Source organism: Struthio camelus, chromosome 18 (assembly GCF_040807025.1).
Source record: "Struthio camelus isolate bStrCam1 chromosome 18, bStrCam1.hap1, whole genome shotgun sequence".
NCBI lineage: Eukaryota > Metazoa > Chordata > Aves > Struthioniformes > Struthionidae > Struthio > Struthio camelus.
In genome coordinates, this window is record NC_090959.1 from 1,315,036 (window position 1) to 1,330,521 (window position 15,486).

Consider the following 15,486-nt stretch of genomic DNA (forward strand, 5'->3'; position numbering starts at 1 on the left):
AAGGCTTTTTAGGTTAGAGATCTAGAAGAAAGAAGCTTCCTATTCTAAGGCCTTACTTTCTGCAAGGGACACTGCAAGTCACAAGTAGTATGGTACTATGCCATACGTGGTCCCTGTTCAGTGCCAATATTTACCAATCAAGTCAGAGTTCCACCTACCAGGCAATCACTCCATTTCTAAGCAGCAGCATCCCGCCAGCAGTGGAGCATGCAGGGCTCACAGGTGAGGCGCAGACTTTCTCCAGAACTGTGGAAAGGAACCTACCGTGCAAAGCAAGAATGCTACAAGAACCGCTTGCACGAAACATCTATAGCCATGGGCTCAGCCAGGAATCCAAGAGCTTGTCCTTTCCCTGAGCAGGCCAACTGCAGTTGTTTAAGCTGATAAAAGTTGAATGCTGTGCCTGGGCACTGGCTGTCATAAGTAGTTTTGATCATATCTACAAAGAATAATCTCCCCTCTGTGCTAATGCACGCCAATAGACTAATGCTACTTTAACAGGTGATTCCTGAACCCTTGCCAAAGGTTATTTTTTGTCCAATTTGGAATAGGGTGCTATTGCCAGGGAAAGGGAACCATTTGGAAGTCAATCTTGATTTCTTCACTTTGAGTACCAATGTGTGAGTGGATCATAATAGAGCCTCAAAAGCTTACCTGAAAATCCCTTCAGTCTGTTCTCCTCCTAATGCCAGGACCTGCTGTGACAGCTGTGTTTGTACCCAAGGCAGCTTGTTACCTGGATACATGTCCTGCTGCCGTAACATGATTTCCTCCAGAGAGCTGCCGAAGAGCGATGGTGTCACAATGGCATTTCTGGCATGCGTTATCTCTTCCACTGTTGGTTTACGGAGGCCCTGAGGACAGAGAAGAGCTCAGTACAGGTGCAGCACAGCATTGCTGGCCCATGGCAGAAGAACGACCTATGGATGATGAGTGGCCAAGGGTCGAGAGGGCTGATGGCGTGCATGCCACCTTGTTGGCCTCCCGGGAACCCCTCGCCAAGCACAATTTCTGCTCTGCAGCCTGCACATGCTAAAATCAGGGAGGTTCAAATCATCAGGCTGAAAAGGAGCAGCAAAGCTGCTGCCTGATGGCAGGAGACAGCTTTGGAGAGTCTGGCCTTCAGATTCTGTTGCTGTGTTTTGACCTCTGCATTTGGGAAATATTCCATCCATGCCAAGACCTGATGTGGCTCTGTTGTGCAGGTGTGACAGGAGGAAGAAGCAGGGCCCAACCTGTCCCAGAGCTGTGGCAAGGCCAGCAGAGGGCACGCGTACATCGTCACGCAAACGCATGGCCACAGGACAGTGGAAAAACAGCCTTTTTGGAGAGGAGAATTCCAGGTATGTCCAATTCCAGGTCCAGCTTAAGACCCGGAGAAGCTTAGTTTTCAAAGGCACTAAATGTCTCTGAAAAGCAGGTACCAAGTGCCACCCAGGACATCTGGGACATGTTGCTTCTGCAAAGCAATGACACTTGAAAGGAACTTTTAATCTCACAGAGGGAGCGGGAAACACAAAGTCTTATCGTAGGCACGGCAGGCTGTCTAGCACAGTGACCGTTGGTTAATAATGCTGCAGCCCAGTGAGATGCAGGGAAGGGGGAGAGCACCGTTCCTCAAAGCTCTCACTGACCCCTTGGCGGGTGGCAGCTGGCTGGGGTTGCAGTTGTGTGCAATGCGTGTCGGGACATTTCCTGTTCTGTCCCCATGGGAATGCCGGAAGCCTTCACCCCTCCTGAGGTATTTCAGCTATTCGCTCGCTGTACATGCAGTCCAGATGGCAGGGAGGCCCCAGAGGGATTTGCAGAAATAAAAGAAGACCAGATCTGGCCGAGAGACCTAGGACGGACAAGCTGGGGCTGTGTGCCAGCTTTTGCAGCCCGGCACAGAACTGTGCAGAGGAAAGGGAGGAGGGGGATTTCCAGATAACACAAAGCACACAGGCTCCTCTCTGTGCCAGACATCTCTACTGCAAGATTTTTTTGAACTGAAAATGGACAACTCTACAGTAAGCCAGCTGCAAGACCAGGCCCCTATAAGCTCTGAGTGAGCCAAGGGAGACTTTCCTCCCCTGAGGAAACCAAGCTCCTTCCATTATGGCCATCCCCTGTACAGACAGCTCCTATTATCCCAGGGATAGTTAAACATCAAGTCTGGCTTCCAAGTCCCTAAGGCAGGTGGTCATCCAGCTATGCAGCTCCCAGCATGGCAGGCACTGCTCTCTGCCAGGAGGTATCGTGGGACCTGGGCAGCAGCCTTGCCCACACATTCAGGGGGAGACAAGCCTTGAACAAGCCTCCTCTGCTCTGTCTATCTCCATTTTCCATCACTGAATCAGCAATGACCTCCAAGAGTCATGGGACTGATTTCTCTGAGGCCTGGAAAGCAGATCGCTGTACAAGGACTATGCATAGGCAACTCTACAGGCCCTGGAGCAGAGGCAGCTACTCACCTTTTTGCCTCCAGTGACAGCTACTTTCTGCAGTTTCCGGTAGCAGTATTTGGCATAGGTGCTGATGGGCAAACCTAGTGGGAAGAAGCAAAAATAAGCAGTCAGCCCATGGGCGTTGTATACTCTCCATGGAGCCCAAGTACCAGAGCTGTAACAAAGCCCCAGCACAGCACTGCATAAACATTCCCATTTTGCACAGCCTGTTCTGCAGGCAGGGCAGAGAGACTGCCAAAAATCGCACCCAGAGCGCGCTGAACCCTCCTGGTCCCAGAGCCCCGTGGCAGGTGATGCCAGCGCAAGTCCGTGCTTGGGCTCAGAGGGATTGTGCTCTGACTCGAGGCTCATAGCTCCGCACCTCCCGCCATCGTTCCTGCGGATCGCAACCTCGCACACACGGGCAGCCGCTGCTCTGGCCCCGTCCTGACTCAAAGCAAGGCACCATTCGGCATTCATAGCCTGGGCACGCATATGAGCATGAACTCTCATTCCCTGCTGCACAACCAGGGTTATGCGGCTCGCAGGCACAGGACTAAGTATTTAAATATTGCTAGATCTCAGAAAAAAGAGCATCCAGAGCCAGCTTCCTGCAAGGAAAATTGTTCAAGTGTTTTAAACAAATTGTTTATGACTGGTGAGCTGAAGTACTGGGCTAGTAGAAGAGGCAGCAGTGGAGAAGGGTGTGCCAGGGCTGGAGAGCCAGTATCAGCACGGAGAGTCAGTTCAGGACTGCAAGGAGAGGTGCAGGAAAGCAGAGGGCTATCCTCCCAAACCCCTACAGAAAGCTTCATTACTTTCTTTGCTCCAGCTTCCTCCAACTCCCCCTCATACATGAGATTCACGTGCGCTGTGCGATATGAAGAAAAAATGTCGCTCCAGAGCTTGGGAGTTTCCCCACAAAAGCTGTGGCCCTCCACAAGAACGGTTGCTCTTGCTGTGCCTGGTTCAGCGAACTTTGAGGGAGAGCGGAGCCAGGATTCACAGAGCTAATCCCCCCATGACACCAAGAGAAATATTTGCACTGACAGAGCCTGGATTGCTGGGAGAGTTTTTCCAAAACCGTTGGCCTTTTGTTCTTTTTCGAGTCAAACCCAAATTGCTTGCTGAAAGCAGTGAATAGATCTGCCCTATTTGATTCCTTGCCAGACTCAAAGCTTGCAGCAGAGTTCAAAATACTTGTGGCTTTTAAAATCTACATTCTGGTCAGATGCTGCCTATTCCACATCAGCCTTTCATGCACTCTGTAGTTTAGGTAAACTAGTCGGGATCTTGGAGTTCCTTGAATCTTCTCATATGGAGAGAGGACAAGCTTGTCCCAAGCAGGATAACAAAGATGAGACGTGCTTTCTCCCATTCTTGTGCCAGCCAGCAGACAACTCACAGTCCTTGTATCCCCAAGACTAAATAGGCCCCCCCACCTTGACAGATGTGTTTGATTGTAACCTCTGGAGTGCAGCCCCTCGGTTATGCCGGAGAAATGCAAAAGGAGGTAGGACAGCATCCATCCCCTGCTTCCACAGGCAAAGAGAAGGAAAGTCCCTTTTAAGAATTTCTCTCTCTTGGGAATATCTGAAGCAAAATATTCTTTATATGCAAAAATCCCAGGCACGATTTATAATCGGAAGGTTTAAGAATGAAAGAAAAGCTGTTTTGTAATGCTTCAGTATTTTAGGTTACTGCTTCTTTGTTAAAATGGTGGTGTACAGACACACCATGATGTGAAGTGTTATCTGGTTCATATAGGAATGAACGGGAAGAAGTGAGACTGGAATTTGTCTCCGCATCAGAAAAAACACACAGAAGGCAGCACATCCAAAGCTAATCATAGGAAATATTTTTTCACACTGCAGTTCGACCATGAAACCCTTCATCGCACTAAAAGTTTACCAAGGTTTGCAAAGGAACTGGCTGCTTCAGCGAGTCTGCGTTGCTGGCACGTGCGAGTAGCAGCAAGATGTGTTTGGTTGAAGTTTGTTCTGTTCTTTCCCAGAAAGCTCCCTGATCCTGGGAAAAGGCTAAACCCTACATCCCGCGCTTTCTGCGGAGAGGAAATCCCGTTCCCAACAACGGTCAAGCTACTGCCTCTCACCCAGAGGGGACTGCCAAGGTCGCAAGCGGAGCCGCTGAAATTTCCAGCAAACAGCCTGAAAACTAAACTCACCCTGTGCACAGAGGGCTGGACCTCTAACTGCCCATGGACCCGAATCGTCAGAAACTGGAGGGAGCCCCAAGGAATGGAGGTGATTTGGGCTCTCTACCGCTGCCGGCACAAGCAGAATGGCTCCACGCAGGGGACTTGCGCCTTAAGCATGCAACTTTTAGCCTCCCTCTTGCTTAGTGGAAGTCACTCGCCCCAATCTGAGCTCTCATGGCTCCCAGGGCATGCGCACAGTGAGATGTACAAGGAAGACCGAGAAAGGCCAGGAGGCTGGGTGGTGAGATGAGAGGGAAAACGCTAGGGAAAGGAGCAGAATTTAGCCTTAGCCTCCGTTTTTCAAAACCAGCTACCTGACTCAGCCACCCGGCTGCTTTCAGAGACTCTCAGCTAGAAACCTGCTCCTGGCATTTAGTTCACCGTGCATGGTCAGTTCTCCTTAACAAGACTGCTACAGAGCTTGTCCTCAACCCCCAGCTTACACCTATCGGTGTCGGCACAGGTCGTTTCAGCCTACGCAGACTGGAAAAGGGCTCATACTAACGGTAATTCCACTTCTCTGAGCACATCATGAATCTGTGAAATCCAAGTTGATCTGTTATTTCCTCTGGTACCACAGTGGCCCCAGGAGCTCAGGAACAGAAGGCTACTAACAACCCACAACAGTGAAAAACAGTTTGCAAAGGAAAATATTTTTCCATGTGCTGGCCTAAAAACACATGCAAAGAAGTTCTTAAAGAAGTTCTCCTTTTATAACAAGTTAAAATCCAGGCAACACACACGCAGGAACGTACCTTCTGGAACAGACTCAAATGCTTTCCTGCCAAAAAATCTCTTAAAAAAATGCAGCAAACAGTGTGGATTCAGAACCCAGCTATGGGACAAGTATTTCAGCCCAGCAGAAGCTCTTGTCTCAGTATTTCTCTGATCTATCACTGCCTCATACAGTCTGGCATAATTAGAAGCCTTTGGTACGGGTAGCCCAGCTGGGCTTTGCACTGGTGCCACGCTCCCCAGTCAGATCTGAACAGGGACCTCCGCTTCATAGCGGTGTCTTAGCCCCTTCTTTCCCCCTCCTCATGCCGTGAGCACATTCCTCTGCGTCCCAGTAATTCTACTCCGTCACCAATCCCTACATGGGAACTGCCATACTTCATCAGCCCAAAGGTCCATATGTGTCAGCAGTCTGCATCTATCCAGCAGGAGAAAGAGAAACAGATACAGGATGAATAGAAAATGATTATTCCCCTGCTAAAATCTCCCAGCTAACAGCATGTGGGAGATATCCTAAGGCAGTAGTGCACCTGGACCATTAACAGTTACTGACCAACCTGCCTTCCTGGAATTTGTCCCATTTCTTCCTAAACCTGTTTATACTCTTGACCTGCACAACGCCCTGCATTGCCAGCTCCTACAGTTTAATTTTGTGCTTCAGGAAAATGCACCCTTAAACCTGCTGCCTGCTAATAAAATTGCGTGGCTTCCAGGTCCTCTGCTGTGACAAACATTGAGAGATCTTTTTCCTCTCACTTCCCCCAGACAACTTGCAATTTCTTTTAGCTCACGGACCTTCTCCCCTCTTCTCTCTTCCACGTCCTCATCTGCTGAGCCTTTCACTGCAGGGCCGGCACTCGGCCACGCTGATCGGCCCTCAAGGGAGCCACGGGCTGGATGTAGCAGGGCACAGGCAGCGCCGGGGCCGAGTGCTGGTGCTGGTTTGCTTTCTGTCCCTTTTCCAAAAGCTCCTGATCTTTTGTTTGTTTTTTGACTGCTCCTGAGCACTGTGTATAAATTTTTCAAAATTTATACACAGTAACTCCAAAACTTCTTTCCCCATTTGAAGCAGCTAAGTAAGAGTCTGTCACTGCATGTGCAGTTAAGGATATTTTCCCCAGGTACGATACTTGGCTTTTACTGACACATAATTTTCTCTGCTGCTTGATCACTCAGTAACTCACCCTTGCGAGATCCTTCTGTGCCTTTAGTTTTTACAACCAGAATAATTTAGTATCAACACCAAGCTTTGTCAGCTCATTATTTGCTTCCTTTTCCAGATTCAGACCAAACCCCAGCATATATTCCTCCAGGATCATTAGGCAATCCTCCTTGTGAAAACAGATCATTTACTTCTACCTTTTATTCTTCTGCCTTTGAGTCAGTTATTGCTTCATGAAAGGTTCTCCCACCACCTTCCTACTTCCTTCACTCACAGAAAATTATGTTAAAAGATGGAGATTGCAAAGGTAAGTGTGGGAAACTTCCAAATGATTGCTTTGGGTGCACATCTGATGATATGATGTTTATTCACCCAGGTGTTTACTTACAAGCCTCTACACTGAAGGAAGCTGGGGAAAAAACCCACTGTTTTAATTCCCTTTGTTTTTCACTGAAAGACTTATATACGTGCCTACATATATACTGTTCAATCATTCTGAAGACAGATCGTTAACATCCTTATCGATTTCTCTGTTACATTACGGCTACAGCATCTATAAGCATCTCAGTATTTCACAGCTCCTAGCGAATTTCTTTTCACAACAGCCTTGCAAGGCGAGGGAACTATGTTATACCTACACCTTGCAAATAAGGCAAATGGTGCAGATGGAGCAGACTCAGGTATCCTGAGGAAAAGCCTGACCGTTTCAGTCATTAGTAGATAGCACGATGCATGTTCAAGCAGGATTCCCATCTACTTCAGCTGCAGCTCCAAATGTGCAAAACTTGTCTGAATCAGAGCCTAGAGTCTGAGGTCAGACTCCAGAAAAAATCATCGTTGTTACTAGTCACTCATGAAAAATCTGGTTCAAGTGACCTCCCAGCCCTTTCTCTTCCTCCTGTTCTGAGTCTCCTTTGCTGCACACCTTACAATGTTTGCAACAAGCTAGCAGGAGCCTTTTATTCTAGCTCATTTATTCTAAACCACCAGTTTGCTCCCAGAGCTCTCCTTTGTGTGTGATAAAGCAGACAGGGTCCTGTGAAGGGAACAGCATGTGACCTGTCATTAGATACCCCACTAAGGCCACACAGGCATTTCTGACTTCCAAGTGCTTCATTCTGGAAACTTAATAAAGCTCTCCTGCTGTGCCTTTTTAATGTGATTTCCAATATTTTGTTTTTAAATAAAAACTACCTCTGGCTTCCACTGAGGTGGAATAAAAATAAAAACTACCTCTGGCTTCCTCTGGCATGTGCGCAACTCCAGCACATGCAACATAGACAGGCAAGTGCACAGAAAAGTCTGCTCAGCCTACAGACAGAGCGCACCCTGCACAGAGAAAACCGCAGGGGGACTTGTCCCATAAAGATATCAAAGTCCCTCTGAACACAAGCAAAATGACTTTTCAAAGACTCGGAATTGGCTGAGCTCTTCTGGGTCTGAACAGGAAGGGAAAAAGACATATTCCTAACAGAAACATAATTCCTCCATGTAATTTCAGGTCTCTGCTCTGGATCCCACAGGAGCCAGCCTATTCAAAGGGCAAGTGATAGAAGCTTTCTCACTGCAAAGAGAACGGAGCCTTTAACCAAGGGGCCTCCTCAGCCATTTGCCAGAGTTGCAGTTGACTCTAAGAAACAGTGACACATGGAAATCACTGCAGGTCTCTGGAGAGCGCAGCTGCGGTTTCCATGTTTCACACACCTGCATGCTGGAGTGAGGTATGGCTCAACAATGCAGCAAGTTGTACTCCAGGGCTCCCAAAACCAGATTAAAAACACTGAGGCCATACGATATAAACTGCTGTCTGATATGAATTCACAGAGCTGGCTCAAGTTTCCTAAAAAATATAACAATTTGAATGAACTTTGTCCAGGCACGTTTTAGGCTAGAGAAAGCATCATCTGTCCTCCTGCAGCCAGCATTAAAATCTCAGGCTAGAGTAATACGTGAGCTCTTGTTCATTCAGTAGAGATGCTATTGCAAGCCTTAGACTGCTAGATCAAATTTGTACAGCTACGTAATCTAGTGTTAATGGCCAGGGAAACCTGCCCCTGCCAACAACATCCCAGCCGTGCACTCCTTGCTGCTGCCAGGAGGTGACCAGCACTGCCTTACCCACAGCCAGTTCGACTTTCTCCATACCCTGCTCTGCAGCAGCAGCGCCCAGCTCTCCCAGCTGGCTTGGAGGCCCGAAGGAATCACCTCCGCACACTTTGCAGGCATTTCTGGGTCAGCGCAGGCTGCTCCAGCCCAGAGGGGCAGGACAAGGGGAATGGGGCTGCACAGTCCAGGAAGCATGAACAAGAACTCAATACTTGAGAGAAAAAGGCGGTGCTGTTTATCAGATGTCCTCCCTGAAGGTCCTCAAGTTGAGTGGTGGCTTACAAAATCCAATACTCCAATTTAGACAGGTCCTTGTCAACATACTGTCTCAGATGGCTTGTAGCACTGAATGTGCTATAGAAAGGTCTGCAGCACGCACACTGGTTGGGTTACAGTCCCAGGTCTGCATCCAAGTTAAAAACCCTTTTCTCCTCATACATGTCCCGCCTGTGAGTGACAGGTGTCCCTCCTGCCCCACACTTCTACCTGTCCCTTGTGCCCAGGAGCACCTGCCCCCATGCACTGCCCAGCTGCCACCCACACTGCTCCACTCTGATCCATTCTCTGTCCAAACTTCTTACAAGGGCACCTACAGTAAAGTTCCCTTGATCTATGTCTATAAGCTTAAAGAAACGGTCTGATTTTCAGTGGAGCTCAGCAACCCTGCCCGTCTGAGGTCAGTGCAGTCCTTTCTCCCGTTACCTTCATCTTCAGTATTTTGTTTCCTCTTTTTCCTGGATTTTGAGTTCTTCTTGTTTTTCAGATCCATAAGCTCCTTGATGCGCTGGGCAACTGAAAATTGAAAGCACTGTTAACTGAGCAACAAAGGAGACTGAATGCCCCCTGCCCTCCTCCCCTTCAGTTCGGCAGAAAGGAGCCCTGGGTTAATAAGCCGTTAATAACGTGGAGCTGTTAGACACCAAAGCCCAGAATTGCCCTTAAACGTAAACTAAAGCAGCCAGCCTCACTATGGCATGAGGAGGTCTGCTCAGGGAAAAATCCTGTACCACAACCAACTCCAAATGCTCCAGAGTCATGGACCCAGAATGTCACGTGACTCCTCTGAATGGCCAAATATTTGAGAAGAGGCTCCAAGCTGCAAATTTGTGTTGCCTAAATATCAGCAGAAGGAATAAGCCACTTAAATAGTTTGGATTACTTCACTGTACTGCCTGGGTCCTGGTGCTGGTAGGGCAATTTTTTGTCTCTGGGCCACGCGTAGCTGGAGGGAACATTTTTGCAGGGAGAAGTGTCAACGGTCTTGGTTCCTCGTGAAAACCCAAACCAGCGTTGCATATCCACCAGTGCTGGCCTAACGTTAAGGCCACAAGCATAAGACCAGAAAGCAAAGGTTGGCATAGCACCATGGCTGCCCCCAGGACCCACCTCTGCCTGCAGCACTCACGAGCAGGGAGCAGAGATGTGCTGGGGCAGAACATCTGCACCTGCCCTGAAGATCTGCAAGAAGATTTGCCCTGAAGACTTGAACTCATGTTTGGAGTTTGACTGGGAATAAGAGCTTTGAGACTGGGCAAGTCACAAGCTCTGATTTTTTGAAAGTAAAATTCCTCATATAGTCATGAGACTCTAAAGAAAAGTGTTGTTAGACTGGAACTTTGCTTTGTTAAGAAGCACTGCAGAAATAGTCACAAATCTGCCAATAAATACCCTGCAGGTTGGCAGTTGGCTTTTTTTTTTTTAAACCAGGATGCTGTAGCAATTTAAAATTGCAGTAATGCTTAGATATATGAGTTAGGTAGAAGCACACCTTCCTTTTCAGACAAAGCTGGGCTAGTCTAGTCTGTTTACAACATAAGCCAGTATCCTTCAGGATTGCTGGCTATTTGTCATTCTAAGGCCTGTTTGTAACCTTTGCAAAGGCTCCCTAGAAGAGCCTGTACTAACATTTAACCTTTTTTTTTTTTTGCCTGCTTTAAGGCATTTTGAAGTAAATCATGTCTTCAGAGAACCGAAGGAAACTCTGCCCTTGGTGGAAGTGCAATCAGCTCTTTTCAGGGCTGTTATTGCCAGGTGGATCAGGGAGATGAGCCCAGTCTAGGGCTGGCATTTCTTCTGCCAAACACAAGTGAGAACTGCCGGGAGATGAACTGGGGGCAGCTGCATCTCGCAGGGGAAGGATGAACTCGCCCAGCATGCGGAGCTCTCCGTGATGAAAACCACAGTTTTGGCTAGTGACTACCTGTTTGCCTAAACCAGACAACCCTGAGTAAATGGCACAACCCACCAAAATGCTGCTGTGTATACACTGGCGTGCATGAGGCACTTACTGTTTTCATCGTTGTCAAGGTGACGATAGATGTAACCTTCCAGATAAGACTGGAATTTGGGTGATGGAGAGAAAAAGGCCAGACTAATGGCCATCAGTTCCCAGCCCCATGCCAGACTTTGGTAGCATGTATTATCTGTTGTTTGCCTGATTAGTTGTATGTAGAGCTCATCCCGTAAACCTTGTATGCTCCAGCACTTGGTGACCGTGACCAATGCCACATGATTCCGATCCATGCGAGTCTGACGATCTCCCATGTAGCTCTGCACCAGTTTGAACATCTCACAGGCTTCTTTTTTGATGGTGCGGTTGCTAGTGATGAGCATTGGCTTTTTGATAGAGCCGCCATTCCAGGAGAGCATGTTGGAGATGGAGATCCTTCGGCGGAAGATGCCCTGAGTGTGCATGTTCAGGTTTTTAGAAGCCCAGTCTGCCATGCTGCTTTGAGAGATGGGCTTCCGTAGAGTATTGTAAGGGAAATGATATCCTACGCAGCCGCCAGGCTGGCTGCTACTCTCCTGCTTGGGGTCCAACTCTATTGTCCCGGGCTGCAATGGAGAACAGACGTGTTAAAAACTCCTTAGCTGATTCCCTTACCGTGGCAGAAAAATTAATAACAGTGAGTGAAGGTAATCGCAACTGCAAAGCTGTAAATCTGCCCAAAACATGATTTTTGTGCAGAATCTGTTGCTGACATCAGTAGTTCTGCAAGAGCCCTGGCTGGCACAGTAGCACATGGACACTGTCCCCAAAGGAAACTTTGGGACAGGGAGAAATGGGTCTGATTTTCCATGCTGCCCCAGGACGCCTGGTGACAGCCCAAGCAGGAGCTGGGCTGACTGCCAGAGAAGCAGTGTGGCGCTGTGGCAGGAACTCACAGCCGAGGAACCAAGGAACCAAGTTTCTCACAGTCCTTCAGCTCCTGCTTCCTTTTGGGCAGGCTTCTGGGGCCCAGCTCTGCCCAGGAGGTGGCAGAGAGCAGGACTATCAGAACTGTTTCCTTCTTGCCTCTGTTTTTTGTGGCTGACACAATCCCATAGCTGATTCCTGCCTTTACTATTTTTTCAAGTTCTAATAAGAAAAAGACACAAAAATAAATTGACATGGCTAGCTACTGTCAGAAGCAGCTGAGCTTTGGGTGCCCCATACCTGGAAAGCCTCTTCACTGAGGCATTCAAAATGCACATCTCAATTCCACCACAACCTTCTCTATGGAGAAACTGGCCAGACACACAAATAGGATAGGAAAAGCTAAAAGAGGGAGGCACAGTAGGAGCATGAACACATCTATTTGGATGACAAGGTTGACACTCAGATAGGATAATCATTCAAACCCAATGGGTGTCTTAGGAAGAAAGAGGGACAATTCTGAGGGAAGGTGACAAGTACAATGCAATCATAACGCAGAACATCAATGACCACGGAGGTTATCACTGAGATTTGAAGGTCTGATGGGCGGATCGAATGCCAGGGAGTCCCAGGATACTGTGCAGCTGTGAACAACTACATCTAGAGCAACAGTGGGCTGCTGCATGGGGGTCAGTGGGCTTTCAACCACATTATGCTCAATTAGGAGCTCAAATTATACAACTCCATGTGTATTTGAAGTGAAGGCGTCAGGACACCTGTCTCAGTGAGCTTCCCCTGCTAATGGAGCTGGCTTTCACCACAAGCTACAGCCCACCCCAGCAGGCACCGACTCTAGCATCCTCTGGGAAGATACAGGCTGTGACTTCAGACTTGGTGCCTCTGTGAGCAGCACTGTACCACGCTGAGAGATGCCTCTGTGTTGGACTGCCTACAATGTTTCCTATCCAAGACAGGCATAACATTCTCCAAGTTATAACAATAACTGTTCAAAAGTGCTTTTTTTTTTCCTCAGAGAACTGGAGCCAGCTGCTCCCCACAAGCACTCCTTATTGATCAAACTGATTTGCTCTAGAGACAAGTCCACCGATTGCAAGTTTACAGAAACACACAGCAGAGACAAAGAGCCGCCGTCTTCACAGACTTTATGTGTCATTTTTAAAAACAGCACTTGTCCACCCTTCTTCCCCAGCGATCTCTAAGGAACTATGTAATGAGAGCTTTGGTAGTACTGATCCCCAGAAAATGATGTGAAATAACTACTAGTGAGAAAAAGACACTTATGTGTCCTGTTTAGAAATTTCTGTTTTGGCTAGAAGTGGCAGCCTGGGACACATGTTTAAACTCAAACACCCAACAAGCTGTTATAGGAAACAGACCCTTCTGTTAGACTTGAAATTCCTACATAGAGCAACTAAGTGATAAACTATCCACATTTCACTCTGCATTCTCCAAGGAGACCTCCAACACAGTAGGAAAAGTCAAGTAAGATAATACTGAGTTTTATTTTTGTTTAAAGAAACACAAATAAACAGAATTCCTGTAAACTTTTTACAGTGCAAAAACAAAATTAAGTACAATGTGCATTTTCCTTTCTTTGCATGCCACTCTATATTCCACTCCCAGGCTACAGTCAAGCCCAAAATACATGTTAGTTAGTTCTTAAACACTTAGGGCAAGTTAATGTTTTCCTTCTTCATAAGGAGGAACCACTGAATTCATGGCAGAGACTTGTTTGGCCCAGCCCTTCCCATCTTACTCCCAACATGTATCTACATGTGGATGACAGCATTAGCACGCACCATATTCCACTTCTTATTGTCAGCCTGGGGCGCAATCATTTCTCCTGCTTTTCTACTTCATTTTAGTTTTTTATCCCTTAAGTTACTCTGTCTCCTCACTGTCTCTGAATTCACTCAACACACTGTCTAAAAATCACTGCCAGCAATTCCTCTCTTCCCACTCTATCCTCCATCTCCTTCAATCCACCTTCTGTGCCCTGGGTTGGTTTTCCTCCTACCACTCTAATTGCTCCTTCAGCATGGTATTTCTGAGGATCCACCTCCTTATCTCTCTCTAGAGGTTCAACAGGCTCTTGGTTCTCTCTTCTTCTCTCGCTAAAATTTATCTCTAAAATCTCATTCACAAACTACTCAGCTATCATGTTTGTGCTGACAATACACATCCACCTCTGCTCAGCCTGTCCTAAAACTTCTGCTCGCCCTTCTGAGATAATGAATTTCCTCTTCTCCTGATTCTCATCTCCATCACACAGGCCCATCACAGGACATTGCCTGTGACTCAGTCTACACACTGCCATTTTCAGGCTGGACAGCAATTCTGTCCTACTCTCTTGCATAGCAGAGAGAGCATATACTCTCTGCAGCCTCCTCCCCTCCAGATTTGGGAGCTCATTTCTCAGAGCATTTCTGTAAATAGAAGTTTTATTTATTGACTTGATGCCTTTACTGCATCATCCATCTTACAGCTTCCACTTTATTCTCCTTCATTATCCCACTACACATGAATTATTTTTCTTCATTTACAAGGCTACTCACAGTCTATCCCCAACCCACCATCTCTTGTGCATAATCAAGACATCAAGTCTCAGCTCTATCCTGTCAAAGCAACGAAGTGTAACAAATCCTGCAGACTAGATAGTATTCTTCCAAGAAGTCTAAAGAGACTGCAAAATGAAATTGCTGAATTGCAATATTAACTGCAACATGCCAGTCGTGTAAGCCTAAACTGGCCCTGTGCCAGAAAAATGGAAAATGGGGGAAATGTGACATCAGTTTTTAAAAAGGTGAAACCAAGGCACTACCAATCAGTAAGCCTGAATTCCTTAAAATAAATTATAATAAAGAATAGAACACAAACATTTAAATGTGATACAACGAAGAAGTGTCAGCCTGGTTTTTAGAGAAAAAATACACCTCACAAATCTACAGGAGTGATCTGACGCGATCAATGAGGTTTGCTAAGTTTTTTCATGAAAGGCCCTTAAAAGAACCTGAAAAGTTGTGCAGTAAGAGATTATTCCTTTATGTACTAATAAACAGGACACAAGACAAAGCAAAGGGTGAAAATAAACAGTCACTTTTCACAACGGAGAGTTGTTATCAGCTGACTCCCACAGAAAAAAGCCTGGGGCTGTCCAGAACAAGAGTGAAATAACTACGTAAGTGAGCAAAGAGTAAAATGACATAACTTGCAGTAAATCTAAAATAAAACAAACTAAATCTGAAGTAAAACTGTGAAGCAGAAGGTTCTTACAAATTCAAGCAAGAGAAAAGACGGCAAACTAAATTCTGCAAAAGTGTTGCACGGTACAGAAAAATTACTCCAGTTGCACACACAATGATGGGAATAGCTCTTTCCAACGTGACAGTGACTCCAGTGTTTTCTTCAACAGTTTTGAAAATATTTCAGTTCAATATTCAGGAGTGGTTAAAAGGGCAAACGGAATATAGGGAACTACTAGGAAAGGGAGAGAGAGAAAAACAGAAAACACTGTCACGTTGCACTGAACGTGTTGAAAAACAGAAAACACTGTCACAAAACCTGCATCCTGTGTATCACCTGCAGTTCTGGTCACCCTAGCTCAAAAAGGATATATATAAGGGCAAGGGCTACAAAGGTGATCAACGCTACAGAGTATCTCCTGCACAGGAAGGGACTAGGA

The 15,486-nt window shown here is 46.8% G+C and overlaps 1 protein-coding gene across 3 annotated transcripts in view; it reads right to left on the reverse strand.

Moving 5' to 3' along the window:
• LOC104146936 (rho GTPase-activating protein 39) overlaps window positions 1-15,486 on the reverse strand; it is a 67,677-nt gene that overhangs the window by 5,672 nt on the left and 46,519 nt on the right. For all 3 annotated transcript variants that reach the window (XM_068912330.1, XM_068912328.1, XM_068912327.1), the window contains 4 exons: window positions 10,936-11,482; window positions 9,350-9,439; window positions 2,454-2,527; window positions 655-854 (listed from right to left, as the gene is read on the reverse strand). In XM_068912330.1, coding sequence (XP_068768431.1) covers window positions 655-854; window positions 2,454-2,527; window positions 9,350-9,439; window positions 10,936-11,482 — 911 coding nt within the window. The remainder of the gene's footprint in view (window positions 1-654; window positions 855-2,453; window positions 2,528-9,349; window positions 9,440-10,935; window positions 11,483-15,486) is intronic.